The sequence below is a fragment of the Sinocyclocheilus anshuiensis genome, unplaced genomic scaffold (assembly GCF_001515605.1).
Source record: "Sinocyclocheilus anshuiensis isolate Anshui unplaced genomic scaffold, SAMN03320099.WGS_v1.1 scaffold283, whole genome shotgun sequence".
Lineage (NCBI taxonomy): Eukaryota > Metazoa > Chordata > Actinopteri > Cypriniformes > Cyprinidae > Sinocyclocheilus > Sinocyclocheilus anshuiensis.
In genome coordinates this window covers 540,855-557,030 of record NW_015549605.1, presented here as the reverse complement: position 1 = coordinate 557,030, position 16,176 = coordinate 540,855, and the positions used below count along the sequence as shown (strand labels likewise).

The 16,176-nt window shown below is 41.2% G+C and overlaps 1 protein-coding gene across 2 annotated transcripts in view; it reads left to right on the top strand.

Annotated features, from left to right (window-relative positions):
* The first annotated feature begins 10,682 nt into the window (after positions 1-10,682).
* The window catches only part of kcnd2 (potassium voltage-gated channel, Shal-related subfamily, member 2), a 120,488-nt gene continuing 114,994 nt past the window's right edge, over positions 10,683-16,176 (top strand). For both annotated transcript variants that reach the window (XM_016447452.1, XM_016447451.1), the window contains exons 1-2: positions 10,683-11,142; positions 11,407-12,595. In XM_016447452.1, coding sequence (XP_016302938.1) covers positions 11,484-12,595 — 1,112 coding nt within the window. In that variant the 5' untranslated portion in view covers positions 10,683-11,142; positions 11,407-11,483. The remainder of the gene's footprint in view (positions 11,143-11,406; positions 12,596-16,176) is intronic.

Sequence of the window (16,176 nt, the reverse complement as noted above, 5' to 3'; positions counted from 1 at the left end):
CTGACGTAAAAATTTAATAAATTGTATATAATTTTTCTTTCTTTCTTTGAAGTAGCTACAGAATATACAGTTACAGCATATGTATAATGATTGAGCATATTGTTAATTGATGTAAAATGTATCTAATAAATATGTCATTTTTTATTCCCTCCCATCCTTTTCTTTGGTTCTTCTGTTTTTCTCTTTTCATATTGTTTTGCACAAAAAACACAAGATGATTCATACTGGAAATTCATAGCCAGAAAGTTTGTTGTTTTTGAATAAATTTGCATAAACATCAAAGTGACAAGTGCTTAAACAGTTGAAGAAATTCAAAGACTGGTTTTGTCTGATGGCGTACATATGCATTTTCTTTATCTAACCAAAATAGCCAAAATATGATGTCTCCTTGCTAAAAAGCATTTGATAAAGTGAGGAAATTAAAAATGCGGGGAGTTTCACATTTCTTTTTTTTCTTTTTTTTTTGCAATGAATGCATCACAAGCATCATCAGATTAAACATTTTTCATGATATATTTATATTCATATAACCTTATAACCTCGTGTATCCTTATAGAAATTGTTAATAAACATTTTCTTAGTGTTCCTACATTTTCCTAGTGTTCCTTTTTACTGACATAAGCACCTTCAAATCATGTGTTCTGCAATCATCACGACAATCCAGCTAGAATATGGTAATGTTAACATAACTGCGTGATATAGTAAGAAAAGTGCACATTATCAAGATTACCCAAATTATCCCTAATGTATCCCTCTACAACCTTCTGATGCTTTTATGTGATTTTGACTGTGAATGAACGATAAGGGCAGAAAATGGATGAGAAAAGGTGGAAAAAAACTAATATTCAGAGGACAACATGGAGTTAAACTTCAAAGATGCTAGAGGAGAGGAGGAGGACACATGTCAAACATTGACAAAGAGAAGCTTTGGCACATTAGGGCACTCATAGCAGAATCTCTGGAGCCCAAAGCCTTCGTGTGAGTGTGTGTACCGGCTCTCTGGAGTTGATTGGCATGACGGAGGTTATTTTGAGCGGCTCTAGGATGCAGCTGTCTTTAGCAGAGGAAAGAAGCTGAAAGGTTTTAGATGGAGATCTAACTCCGTGCCCTGCTACAGATGGTCTACACACACACATACCCGTCATGCATCGGTCAATAAATTGAATCATACCTCACATCTATTCCCGTCTCGCATCAAGGTGAAATTTATCAGATTAAAGGAAGGAGACACAAACAGAGCTTTATATGGGACGGGCGACTCTGAATGACAATCAAATCCGGTGTGAGTGTGTGCACGTGTGTGTTTTCGTCGATAGCCAATGTAAACGATCAGGTGGGCCGTCGTGCAGATGGTCATAGGGTTGCTGGGAGTACTGATCCTCCTCTCTTATGCGGGCTGTAATTGCATGTTGTGCGCTGCATCTGTCCCACCGCTGATGAATGGGAGGGAGAGGAGATGCGGTTGGGAATATGAATGTCTTTCCTCTGGCTCACATACACACTCAACCCACCGCCTCTGTTCTGCACACACACTTCCACTGAATCTCAGTCTAGACACTTCAAAAGAGAACATAGTATACCTGAAAAAAGAGTACTTTAGTTTCTTGTATCTCCCAATAAGGGGAGACTTCCCACGTGGGGAAGTCGTGGCCTAATGGTTAGAGAGTCGGACTCGTAACCCAAAGGTTGTGGGTTTGAGTCTCGTACCGGCAGGGATTGTAGGTGGGGGGAGTGAATGTACAGCGCTCTCTCCCACCTTCAATACCACGACTGAGGTGCCCTTGAGCAAGGCACCGAACCCCCAACTGCTCCCCGGGCGCCGCAGCATAAATGGCTGCCCACTGCTCCGGGTGTGTGTTCACGGTGTGTGTGTGTTCACTGCTGTGTGTGTGCACTTTGGATGGGTTAAATGCAGAGCACTAATTCCAAGTATGGGTCACCAAACTTGGCCACATGTCACGTCACTTAATATGATTGTTTTGTAATGTGACTATTTCACAGCTGCAGCTTTATTTCTCCAAATTGTAGCTCTCAAAATCTTACAATTATGGCTTATTCTTCATAATTGTGACTTTATCTTGCAATATGGGTATATTGCTTTTTTTGTGACTGTCTCACAATGTGGCTTTAAATCTCACAATTATGGCTTCTTCTCATAATTGACTATTGCACAATATAAATATATCTCCTAATGGCTTATTATGGTTTTGGCTGTCTCATAATATGACTGTCTCTAGCAATTGACCATTCACAAAGTGCTTGATTGAATGGCGATCTAACAGTTACAGTTACAGTATCTTCTGATGTTCATTCATGCTTATTTGTGACCCTGGACCACAAAACCAGTCATAAGGGTCAATTTTTTTGAAATTGAGATTTATACATCATCTGAAAGCTCAATAAATAAGCTTTCCATTGATATATGGTTTGTTAGGATAGGACGATATTTGGCCGAGATACAACTATTTGAATATCTGGAATCTAAATCTGGAAAAAATCTAAATATTGAGAAAATCACCTTTAAAGTTGTCCAAATTAAGTTCTTAGCAATGCATATTACTAATGAAAAATTAAGTTTTGATATATTTACGGTAGGAAATTTACAAAATATCTTCATGGAACATGATCTTTACTTAATATCCTAATGATTTTTGGCATGAAAGAAAAATCTATAATTTTGACCCATACAATGTATTGTTGGCTATTGCTAAAAAACTATACCCAAGCGACTTAAGACTGATTTTGTGGTCCAGGGTCACATTTCGTGCTTTAAGTATTATGAAAAGACAATCTGTACATGTGCTGTTTGAACTGAGGCAATACAGTGATCTGTCACAACACATTAAAGAGCCACAAAATGGTATTTATTGTTTGAATTTCTTACAAAATGACAAAATTTGTTTTATACCAGAAGTAACCTGCTCTGTCTTGTCTGTCGGCGTGTTTTCAGTTTCTCACAATTGCATCTTTATTTCTCCCCACTGTAATTTTATATCTCACAATTATGTGACTTCAAACTTACAATTCCAACTTAATTTCTTGTAACTGCTTATTTATCTCTCATAGTTGTGACTGTATCTCACAATGTGACTTTCATATTTGAAACTTTATTTTAAATATCTCACTATTCGCTTTGCTCTGAGGTGATAACAGGCTTCAATAATGTCACTTCATGACATAATATCAAAACGACTGGCATCAGTTTTTTTTCTCTAAATGATGGTACAAGCTCAATTTTCAAGTGAAAGAAGTGAACTGACTTTACACATCTAAAAAATGTCATCTAAAATGAAAAATTGTTGCAAAAATGACTCCGAAAAGTGCAGTCAGTTCTGAAAAACGCTCTGATTTTGTGTTTGCAGATGCCATTTAGTTTATCTAACGCAATGAAATTGGCATTTTAGTCTGTGCCTAAAGTGCTCAAATACTTTTTTGTGGCCATTGTAGATAATATTTCTAAAGAACTAGAGAATAAAAAGTTATTTGTGCAAGTGTAAAAGGCTCTCCAATGGCAGCAGGCTGTAAAAACCCTATTTGGTTTTAATGGGAACCTTAGTGGGGGAAGTCTTCAGCCTATACAAAGTTGAGATAGAAAACAGGCGCTATTGATTTGTTTTGGGTTTCCATTAAAGCTAGCACAAGACCTGACTATAATATGCGTTTTGATTGACTCAGAAAAGTCTCACAATTCTGATTCTTACTTTGTTTTTTTAATACGCTTTCTCTCTCATTCCTCCCTTTCTGTTCCTACTTTCCCCCCTCACTTTACTGTGTTTTAATGACGTTTAAGGAGGAGTATGCATTAAATTGGATGGAACGGTAATTACAGAGTTCTCCGACTTACAATTGCTCAAGCTGTTTTGACATAAGTTATGATTTGCCGCCAACACGTTTTAACGCGAACAAAGCGCCATTTACTCAATCTGTCAGTTGTTTGCAATTTTTCATAATGTGTTGTCATGAGAAATTAATTGTTATTCAGCTTCACAAAAGGCAATGTACCTTGGCAGCAGCTTCTCCGCCTGAGAAAGTGAAGAATGAGAGTCTGGAAGTGTTGCACGCTGAACTTCTGTGTTTTGCATTGGCTGACCAACCATTAAAGCCTGTAAGAAGTAAGATTCTAGGTTCCTCCTTTCTACTGCACACTTGGACAGGAAGATATATGCAACCAAGTTGTCAGGATTTTTCTGGTTAGTCATGGTCAGTTAGACCTCTGAGACCCTAAACGTAGCAAATGTAAAATTTTTCCTTTCTCAATGTTCAGTAAATTTAATGAAGAGTTCTTATACAGTATGATAAGCAAAAGTTATTAAGTATGAACCTGATAATTCAATTAAAATGGCCTCTCTCGGACTCCTAAAAGAACCATTGAGGCTTCTTCATTCGCTTTAAAAGTTCATTCAGTTCAGCTTTTTTCCGACTTCACGGTCGTTTTAAGAAAATGAGTGATTCATTCCCTACGCCGTCAACTCGGATGCCAAACCTGAGTCAGCCCTTACTTTTACCTCTCCATTTCCCACATATCGTTCCCTGCCAAGCGCTGTGTTCTTTATGACCTCCTCTGCCACATCTAATGTGGGTCCCATTAAGATCTCAACCACCTTTTAATAAACCTCCCAATGAACTTTCATGCACTCTGATTCTCAATCGTCATACTTGTGTAGGCCTTCCAATCTGTGCCGACTCCATTCTCTTGAAACCTGCATGACTTATTCACAACATTTCTGCCGCTTCTACGTTGGGTCATCTCCATGTGGTGTTTTTCTCTACACCTTTAAATATGTGCCGACAAAATATTTATTCATCAGAGAGACCGAGCAAAAAAAAACAAACTCAAAGATCTAATTATACAGATCAGCGAAAGCTGCAAACGGGTAAGAGAGATGTTCAACTGGGCTTTTCTTTATTTCCTGCTGGGTTTGGTGGTGTGGACTTTAATGAATGCCTCCAGGACCTGTTTGAAAACTATTTCGGCCCTATCGCATGCCCAGGAGAAGCCTCCTAAATTGGGCTGTAGCTCATCATTCCGGCTCCCGGCTTCTGCAGGGCTCTCAAGTAAAAGCACAGAGAAAACGGAAGGAAAATAAAGAAAACAAGGTCCTCCTAGAGTTCCCAAACCTTACTTCGAAAGGATAACTGCATTTAGGAAACGCTGATCTCGATGTCATTCTCCAACCTGGAGAAACGGAAACTGTGCAGCTACTGAAATCATTCTTATGCATAATAACACAATGCTGCAAAACCTGTCCACTTCGCTCTCTAAGGAGTCTCTGACTTGGGCACCTATTCTGTTCTGATAGTACTGGATCAGATCTTAATCCTGTTAGGCAATTCCCAGAACACAGCGGATGTAGTATCGCAGCTGACCTCAGTTCAATTGTACGGGGAGCTTTCCTGAAAATGTCATGTTCACCTTTTGTATTTTTTAGTAGAACATATTCATTGCCAAATCTGTTTATTCAGAAATCGATGAGCTCACTTATTAGCGCGTAAACACGAACCGCCATGTCTGACAGATACTGATAATATGAATATTTCATACTGATTCTGCATTAATATTCATAAACGCTGTTTTAATCATGCAGGGAGCCTCTGGAATGCATCACGAGTTGTTTGTGTGAATCTCAAGCTTGTTTGGAGTTTGCGACAGCCTTGTGGCTGCAGCAGAAGGCCCTCGGTCCAGTCCACGCGGGGTGATGAACGACCGGTGTGGCTGCTCACTCTGAGCGCCATTGTCAAGTATGAAAAATGACATTATTACGGTTATACCGTTACCATGGATCCTGTCAGAGGGGTTGAAAAACACCAGCGGCGTTCATGATATTGTGTCACTCACAGCTTGGCTTGTGTTTGCGTGAAGCTTGATGGGAAAACCAGACAGAAGCCAGAGTTGTTGTTTTTTCTTCTCTCTCTTCTTTAGTAAGGATAATTTTCCTCAGGAACGTTTCATTTTTTCTTTCTCTCTCTCTCTGTCTCTCTTTCTGGATTAAGATTTATGGATGTTATTTTGCGTAATTTTATGTGTGTTAAAAATGGTTATACGGGATTGCTTTCGCTTTGATGCTGAATGAGTGACTCGTGGGAGTTTTAGTACATATTTAATCTACTTTTACAAGTGAGGGGTGTATATTGCTCCTATACTTTTTATATGTATGAGTAATGGCCAAGGCAGTGAAGCAAGTGCTATATTGTTCAGCGTTGTATAGAGTACTGCAGAGATAATGAGTGCTTCAGATCACTCACCTTCACCACACATATACAGTAGGTATTACACAAATGAAAAAAAGTTAGTTTAACTGTCCCTTCTGGGCAAAATGCCAGTCCATAATCCATAATATTCCTAAATGGTACTTGATCTGTGCATATTTCGCTCCTGATTCAGAAGATGACTTTTTCAATGAAGAAAGCAACATTATTGATAGAGGACTCATGTTTTACCTGGAAGCAATGGTTTGAAGTAAAAGAAAATGCGTTTAATTAGTTTCTTACAAACACACAACTTTTTACTTCACAAGATGTTAATTGATGCACTGTAGTCATATTGTGGATTATTGTGATTTTTTTTATCAGCTGATGGGACTCTTATTTTGATGGCACCCATTCACTGCAAATTATTCATTGGTGAGCAGCACGTGATGTAATGCTAAATTTCTCCAAATCTGTTCTGGTGAAGAAACAATCTACATCTTGAATGGCCTTAGAGTGAGTTACTTTTTAGCAAATATCCTGCATTTACGTAAGTGGATAGTTTAAAGGGACCATTCACACAAAAATGAAAATTATCATCATTTACTCACCCTCATGTCATTCTTTAGCATGTTTTTTCTTAGGTGTTAACAAAAAGGAAAAAAAAACAGACATTTAAAAAATATATATTTTGTGTTCCACAGCAGAGAATCAGTGAAGATGAGTAAATAATGTCAAAATCTTTATTTATCTTGTAAAATGAAGAAACATATTCAGTCAGGTGTCCAAATGGTCATGACTGGTACTTTTTATATACCTGCCTTTAGACCCAAATCAAGACTTTCAATCATTATTTTTTACTTACTGCGACATTCCTGAAGGCCGAACATGACCAGCAAAATAATGTTTGGCCTGAGAGAGAAGTTGAACATAATAAATGGTGAAATGCTTCATGTCAACCCTGCAGAATTTCAAATACACTGATCAGTCAGTCAGTTAAAGTCATATCCAACTCCCATGCATGCTGAAACAGCCCTTTTGATATCCTCCTAGTCCAGTCTCCAATGATAAGGATCATTTCTAATGAACGTGTCTCTGTGGTTTGACCTCCAGCTAAAAGAGTTTGAATTAAGATGTTCCTTTTCATTTTCTGTAAATGTATAGGGGTCTAGTCAGCTGTGGTCTGGCACTTAAACCGGACGATGCAAAGCTCAAAGGTCCATCGCAGATTGAGAGCGTTATCCCGGTGGTAAAGTTAGAAGTTCTAAGTTTCGACTGAGGTGTGAATTTTATCATGCTAAGGCGATGAACTGTAGGGGTGCACAGTCTCTCGAGTAGCGTGCAAATACGCGCATCAATACTGTCAGGTTTAGCTCACGGGACTGAAATATACGTGACTGGTAACCATGGTGACACCGGCGCCTGTCATATTTTGGCGCCATTTCTCTAAGAGCCCGAGGCAGGGAAATGCTCTGAGCACAAGTCACTAAATTGACTACGATGGTGCTGAACACTTCTATTCTGGTTCATTCTGTTTCAAACATAGTGCGTGGTCACGGTACAGAATGCTCAAATGAGGGAATCCTGTTAGCTTTGGAAATGAATTAAGTTTAGAGTGGTGTGGTTTTGTGTGAAGGCGAGTGTGGGTTGCCCGTGACATTCCTAAAGTAGATTTGCTTTTCCTAAAGGAAATAGAACTTTTCTTTTGCTGCCTTGCAAGCTTTGCTGTGTAATTGAAATGCTGCTTCACAGCCATTTTGATGGTGAGTGAAAAGGTTGCTTGTCAGCCTCAGAAGGTTGTACAATTTTTATTATGAAGCATTTTATTTCCTATTTATTTTATATATGAATTGCATGTGTTTCAACCCTATTAAAAAGCCAGAATAGTTCAAAGTAATAGCGTTTGAATGTGGCCTAAATTAATCTGTCACTTGTTTGGGACTAAATATATATTTTATATAAATTTTTTTTGTATATATATATATATATATATATAAGGGTAAGGGTAAGAGTTTAAATGGTTAAACTTGAATACACTACAATTTTTTTATTTTATTTATTTGTTTGTTTAATTATTTATATATGTTTTTTATATTCAGTGTTGTTAATAAAATCGTTTTTTTATGTTATAAAATACTTTATTTATAACAACTAAATGATCTTACAAAAAGAAACATCAGATTTGTGCATTTATTTTTTTTATTTATTGTATTTATTTTTCCCCCCATGCTACACCAAAGTTCACAGTATTCTTGGGAACTGTCAAATAGATAAGAAAAATAAGAAAGAAGACCAATCTCAAATCAGTATGCAAATATTACAATTATTTTGAATGAGTGGATTTTCAAAGTTAAATTTTCAAACCAATCTTAATTTCTAGTAGGCTACAAACGAAAAACAAATTTCGAATAGAATGTACATTCTGTGAGTGCATTTGAGCTGAATTGCAGAAAAGCGTATAGAAGGCAGAGAATATCAATACAGTTCTGCGTTTTAAGCAGTGTAATAAGGGGGAAGAGAGAGAAAAAATACATCTCAAACATAATGGAAATTGGCTATAAGCACTTGAATCGCGTTGCCAATAATCAATAACGTGGCAGTGCAACTGTGGCTGGTCGCTGTCCGCGGTGCTGAAGAGAAAAACCCAGCAAACCTTTGAGATCAAAACTCTCTTTTTCTCTCTCCCAACATTTAATCTGTGATAACGTCTATGTGACTAGTTTGGAAGGCAATAGAGAAGAGGGAGGGTCATCGTCCGGAAATTCATCACGGGGACACGCACACACACACACATGGCGTTCTGAGCTGCCGCAGCTATTTTGGTTCACTCGTTTAAAGGGGTCATAAGACATTGCTAAAAAGAACATAATATTGTGTATTTGGTGTAATGCAATGTGTTTATGCGGTTTAAGGTTCAAAAAACACATTATTTTCCACATAATGTACATTATTGTTGCTCCTCTATGCCCCGCCTTTCTGAAACGCGTCGATTTTTACAAAGCGGCCAAACAAAGTAGTTTCGCTTTCACAACGAAACACACAGCGTCACACACGGCGGGCTAGAGTGAGGAACGGCAGGCGGGTTAGAGTGAGCGGCAGCTGGCGGGCTTGAGAACAGCGCGGCCGGCGGGCTTGACCAACCACATGTGACGACCCCGGGCTGGACTCCACTTTGTCCACGGTGAAAGCCGATCCGGCGATCCACAGTGCGAAGTTGATGTATTTCCTCAGCGACCAGCACGGATCAGCTCTAGGCATGACGAAGCGGATATCGTCCTATTTTGAAACACACAGCTTCTTCACAACATGGCAGCGGCGGCAAGAACAATACTACAGCGAGACTAAAAGTTACGCCTTCTTTCTTTGCGTGAACATTTGGGCGCCGTTATGCAAATCTTCCCACATCGTGACGTAGACATGTGGGGGCGTGTTAGAACAAGCTGTTTTAGGTAGGCGTGGTTGACTCTTAACTTTTATAAAGAATATCTCTTTGGATTTGAGACTTTAGACTTTGCAACTTTACAGATCTTGTTTATGCACCAAGAGCTTGTAACACTCCAAAGAGAAAGGAAAAATTGAAATCGCATCATATGACCCCTTTAAATCAGTTTTTGGCGAAGTCCATTTTGTCAGAAGCCACGCCGACTGGGTATTATCTTAAAAAATATATAGGTATATAGTCCTGGAGTTCAGAAATTTTAAGTTTATCTCAACAAGTAAATAGAATTAAATCTATTTGATTGTTATTTCTTATTTCAGCGATTACAGCTGTTTTAAATATGTATATTTGGAAACATTTGCATGTCAAATCGATGTTAGTGTGGATTAACCACATGTCGTTATATTCATTACAGGCGACGCAGTTCCTGACAGAATTGGCAATGCTATATATGTGTGTGTGTGTAACTGACATAAAGCACTTGCCTTGTGCAGCATTTCTCCTTTTCAGCCATCCTTATTTGTCATTGACCCATGTGTAGAGAGTTGCAACACAGATAATCGCATTTGGAGCTTGCTGGTTGTGTTTGTCACAGCAAGAGACCTTCACATGACTCGAATGCATTCGCTCTTACAGGTCTGATCTTCCTTCACCTCTGAAAACTGTCTCCATCTAGCGGCTTCCACCCCTGCACATCTATCAGAGCTGAATGTGTGAATCGATAACCTGAGACGTGAAAATACCCGCAAAGCTTTTCCCTCAGTCTCTCAGCTCAGGGTTCAGCACTTCACTGAATTCCAGCCAAACTTTGATTAATAATAATTCAGATAATGCCACTGCATAACTTTATACAGTGCGCAATATAGGACGTTCGTTTCATGTAGCTACAACAGAACAAAATACTGCAAGTAAACATTTTACCGTAACACTTCTTAAGGTACATTATGCACCATTCACACAGGCTGTTACATTCATATGTGTTAACCGATGCCGGTAGCACGTGACACGCCTCCAATGCGCCGTGAGCAGAAGCAACTTGGGCTCCACCGCAGACTCACAGATCTTCGTCGATAGCGGATGAAGCAACTTCCAGCGAATCATTTGTTGCGGGTTCACTTTTTGCTTGGGTCGCATGCAGACCTTGCGAAACAGCTCTCGGGTCATTGGATTACTGTTAAAAGAAGCGGATAGGAAAGTGGCAATTTTTGCTTTTCAAACACCGAACGCGCTCTCGCCAGGGTGGTCTTCTCTTCCTATGAAACGACCACTGTGGCAGGTTTCTCCAAGAGCGTAAATGTCAAACACAGAAGCTGTGGACGATAAAAAAGGATGCCCTTGGACAACGTGAATCCTCTACCTGACTTCTAAACTTGTTGCATTTGCTCTAGAAAACCTCCGAGTGCGCGTTTCGGATACCTATTTGTGCGTAACGGCGGAACAGCTATTCAAAGTGGACTATAACTGATGAGCTGTGTGTAAAAACCTGCACTTTTGCATCAAAATCCATTTATGAGGAGGTAAGTTGTTTCTCTTGCTCTTGAGCAATAGGTTACACTGTAAAATATAGATTTAGCCATTTGTGTTTGACCGAAAAGCCTTTTTTACGCATGCATACTACATACACCACCATTCATTTCTACGCTCACTGTAATTCCTCCTTGCCATTCGAATGCTTTGATCTTGACAAATAACATGACTCACTGTGCAGTGTTCTCCTGCACGTGAGCAATAGCCTTCGTTGAAGTTTGAAAATCAAGTGATTGCGCTTTGTGTCTCTCCAGATGTCCTTTCTGCGCGCGGCGGATTTGTGAGCGCAAAACCTGCTTCAGTCGCACCGGGTCACGCACGTTGGGTCAGCATGGCAGCCGGAGTCGCTGCGTGGCTACCGTTCGCGCGCGCCGCGGCCATAGGATGGATGCCCGTGGCGAGCGCCCCGATGCCGCCGCCTCCGCGGGACAAGAGGCGAGGTCAGGACGGTCTGATCATCTTGAATGTCAGCGGCACTAGGTTTCAAACTTGGCGGAATACTTTGGAGAGGTACCCCGACACCTTACTGGGAAGCACAGAGCGCGACTTCTTCTTCCACGAGGAGACCAACGAGTACTTTTTCGACCGCGACCCGGACATTTTTAGGCACATCCTCAACTTCTACCGAACCGGGAAGCTGCACTACCCTCGCCACGAGTGCATCTCCGCCTATGACGAGGAGCTGGCCTTCTTCGGCATCATTCCTGAGATAATAGGGGACTGCTGTTATGAGGAGTACAAAGATCGCAGGAGGGAGAACGTGGAGAGGATTCAAGACGATGAGGAGAACGACAACAACAAAGATATGGTGCTGCCGGATATGTCATTCCGCGAGACCATGTGGCGCGCGTTTGAGAACCCGCACACCAGCACCATGGCGCTGGTGTTTTATTACGTCACGGGCTTTTTCATCGCCGTCTCCGTTATGGCCAACGTGGTGGAGACGGTCCCGTGCGGCAGCGGGCCAAACCGGGCGAAGGAGGTCTCGTGCGGAGAGCGCTACGCCCTCGCGTTCTTTTGTTTGGATACGGCCTGCGTCATGATCTTCACCGTCGAGTACCTGCTGCGTCTGATCGCCGCGCCCAGCAGGTACAAGTTCGTCAAAAGCGTCATGAGCATCATTGACGTGGTGGCCATCATGCCTTACTACATTGGCCTGGTCATGACGGACAACGAGGACGTGAGCGGGGCCTTCGTCACCCTCAGGGTCTTCAGGGTCTTTCGGATTTTCAAATTTTCGCGGCACTCCGCGGGACTGCGCATCCTGGGGTACACGCTCAAGAGCTGCGCGTCCGAGCTGGGCTTCCTGCTCTTCTCTCTCACCATGGCCATCATCATCTTCGCCACCGTCATGTTCTACGCAGAGAAGGGCTCCTCCGCCAGCAAGTTCACCAGCATTCCGGCGGCGTTCTGGTACACCATCGTCACCATGACAACGCTGGGGTGAGTCGATGTTGTTGTGCTGCGCAAACGTACTGAATGATCTGCTGTCAGGACTGCTTCAAAGCAGCCCTTTTACACCAACGCGTCCCGAAAAGTTGAGAGCTGGCGGAGATAGAACACATCAAGGGCAGGGGGAGATCAATAAAAGTGATATAAATCAAAGAAATAGAGTCCCCCTCTCTCTCCTCTCTCTCCCTTTCTCTATCTGGCTATCCATGACTGTCTCATTGCTTGAAAAGACAAAACCTATCAAAGCTATTTCATTTAACTTTATTTTCTGCAATATTTGGTTCAAATGCACTGACATCCTTATATGAAATAAAAACATATACAAATTATTCATATAATTTAAAAAAAACTTGGAACTTGTGTATATTTTATATATTTTATGTTGCTGTTTTTGACATTTTTATAATACAAAATAATTATTTTATAGTTTATTTTATTAATAAAATATTTATAATAATTGCAGAAACTTTCAACAAAATGTTACACTTGAGTACACTAGTGAGTATAATGTTTAAAGCATTGGCTGTGTAGTTCATATATAATTTGGCTGACTGTGTGACTGTCAGTAACAATGCTTTTAAATCTTTTTCTGAGCATTTGAGGATTATGATTTCAGAGTTATTTCTTTCTTATACCTCTGAATTTTAATCACAGAAGTGTGCTTCTGTCATACGACACCTCACCAGAGTCAGATTGAGCACAGACTCTTCCTTCCTTTGGAAGCCTTGCTTGTTTATAACTAACCATCTCAAAGCACCTTTGGCACAATGTTGTAATTTTCACACAGTCAGTGAACACACAGAAAGACATGGCTGATTCATGTGACGTTAAGCACTGAAGGCGATTACAATAATGCATTCCCTATTGATGTGTTATTGATTCATTAATCCCATCACTCGACACCTCAGCATGGCATCTCCAAGCCTCCCACCTGTGCAGAGCGGGCGCTCTCCATGGTGCTGAATCTGTCTGCCGCATGTTGCAGTCGCCCCATGGCTGCACTCTGCTGCTCAGGAGACGACCGATTCTTTGCTGGCGGGCCGACACAGTCCTGAGTCACACTCGAGGGGATTAATCAAGCCCCATGCTCCAACACATATCCCGCTCTTTGATCGGCACGACTTTGAAGTGCATTACTCTGAGTGTGTCATAACTTACTCTGTGAGTGTCAATCTGACGCCTGCGCCTGGCTGATATGATGCACATTTCCGAAGTAATTGTGTTTGGGAGACATTTGGTTTTGGAGTTTTTAGTTTTAAATTGGTTTTTTTTTATACTGTAGTTCAACAATGTGTGGCTCACAGCATCTGTCTGCTTCTTTTTATATGTGACTTCAAGTCTGAATATGGTCTTTGATGTACTGAATGTGCCTAATGTTGTCTTTGACACAAGAAATGTCATGAAGATGCCATGAACCTTTAATAAGAAAATGAAGTTGTCAGAGCTGTGGCACGATGGGTAGTGCATGTCCTTGTGATATATAAAGAGTTATGGCTCACAGAGTTCGAATCATTCCCATTCCCCTTCTACTTTCTTGTCAGGTCTGCATTGTCCTATAAAGAAAATATGAGGTTTGGAGACAGCAGGAGCTAAAGGGGGAAAAAGAGATGCGGTGTGAGTGAGTGAGAGAAAGAGAGAGTTTCATTTGAGAGCGTATCGGCACATCTTATTGTGGGCAATTTGTGTCCTGCCGTTTCTTGCCTGTCAAATCGGATGACATCAATGAGAAAATGAAATTACGGGCAAACGCTCAGCACCAGCTCAATGTTGGGAGCGCTGTGTGTGTGTCTGTATGTTAGGGAGAGATGATGACTTGTTGGAGCCAGCTGGTTATGAACTATGTCTTCCAAACAGACCCACAGCTGCAGGGCTTCAGTGATGCGGCCCATATACTCATCTCCTCTCTCTGCAGGCAGGCATGCTGTTCCTCATTTCAGATTTTATTGCATTGCCTCAGTGAGCCCATCAAGAGGAGCACGCAGGGGGGCAGTCGCTACAGCAGTGATCTGACCTGGTAAAGTCAAGTTCACCCTGTGACAAGCAATAGCCAGAACTTGGGATGTGAAATCGGGCCGTGTCTTGAGACCATTTCATGTTTGAGTGGCTACATTTTGATCTGAAAGAAAAGTTTCACATTGTAGATGTCACACAGTTTAACTTTAAGAGACAGTGGGGTTAGGAGGAACCTCGCTTCTTAGGTTTGAGATCTCATTGTCATTTACTTGTCGAGTTCATCCATTATCCCCTTGTCATGTCTGAAATCTCATTCCCTTCCTATTTCTCCTTAAACACACACTTGAGTGAGTGGTCAGTCCAGGCATCTCTAAACGACTTTGCCTGCTCTGATTGAACAAGAGCCTGGGTCTCTAAATGTATGCATCACTTTTTAATGCCTCATTTCCCAGACTGGATGACAGGAATGGATCCGTGGCTCACAGAGCACTGGGAGGGATTTTCACGAGGTGGCTGTTTTAGATTACGTGAACCTGGTGTTGGGTTTGGATTACTAGTAATGAAGCCTTTGTGATGTTCCTTCACCAAAGAGCAATCGAAGTTTGAGAACATTTCGCCTATCAGTAAGGTTTTGCGGAGATAAAAGCCAGCATTAAAGTGAGAGAAAGTTATGCTTGCTAGATTATACTCAACCCTCAGGCACCTTCAATCTGTCTGCATGAGAATGATCAAGAATTTTAATTATCCATAAAGATAGCCTCTATTATGCAGAACTCTGTGTAAGATACCTGAATGCTTCAACCAGTTTTAGCTCCAAAAGTTATGGGTATACGCACCAGGGACTGCTGCTCATCTCAGTCTCATTTTGATCCAGATGAAGTGGCTTCTTTTATCTCTTGCTCTGCTTAAAGGATGCATAGAAATTTTCTGCCTGGTGGTGTAAGATATGCCAGTTATCTCCCAATTGGCATAATATCATGATGCTGAAAACAAAAATGGATGTTCTTTTAAACGTGGCTCAGACGTTCCAGAGCGATTTGTTCCACAATATGTCACAATGTTTCCCCAAGAATTTTAACTGAAGTACAGTCCTGACCATGGCATATCTTTAGATTAGGGTTGTTCAGTTCTGGAGGACCACTTTCCTGCAGAGTTTAGCTCCGATACACCTGCCTGAAAGTTTTTGGTGTTCCTAAATACTTTGATTTATCTGGTTCAGGTGTGTTTAATTGGGACTACAGGTAAACTCTGCTGGACTCCGGCCCTGTAAAACCCTGAACAAATCCATCCATTGACTCCCATTTGCTTGTAATCCAGCATCAACATTCAGCCCTCACGGAGTCCTGCTCTTCCCAAATGGGAATGTGTGAAGCGTGGAGGGAGGATGCAAGGGACGGGATGTGACTTTGGTTCACAGCATGAATGGCCTCCGCTTCACTGGCCTCTATCGCCTCTTTAATGGACTCATTTTCTGGCATAGGCTGATTTTGCCCAGCTCAATTAAATCAGCAGCATTTTAATTGGCTTATGCACTGTCAAACGGGATCTATTAAGTGAGCAGCTGTCAGAGCTGAAGACATGCAGATATGAGCGGGAGGGAGAGAGAGAAAGGTGAAGAG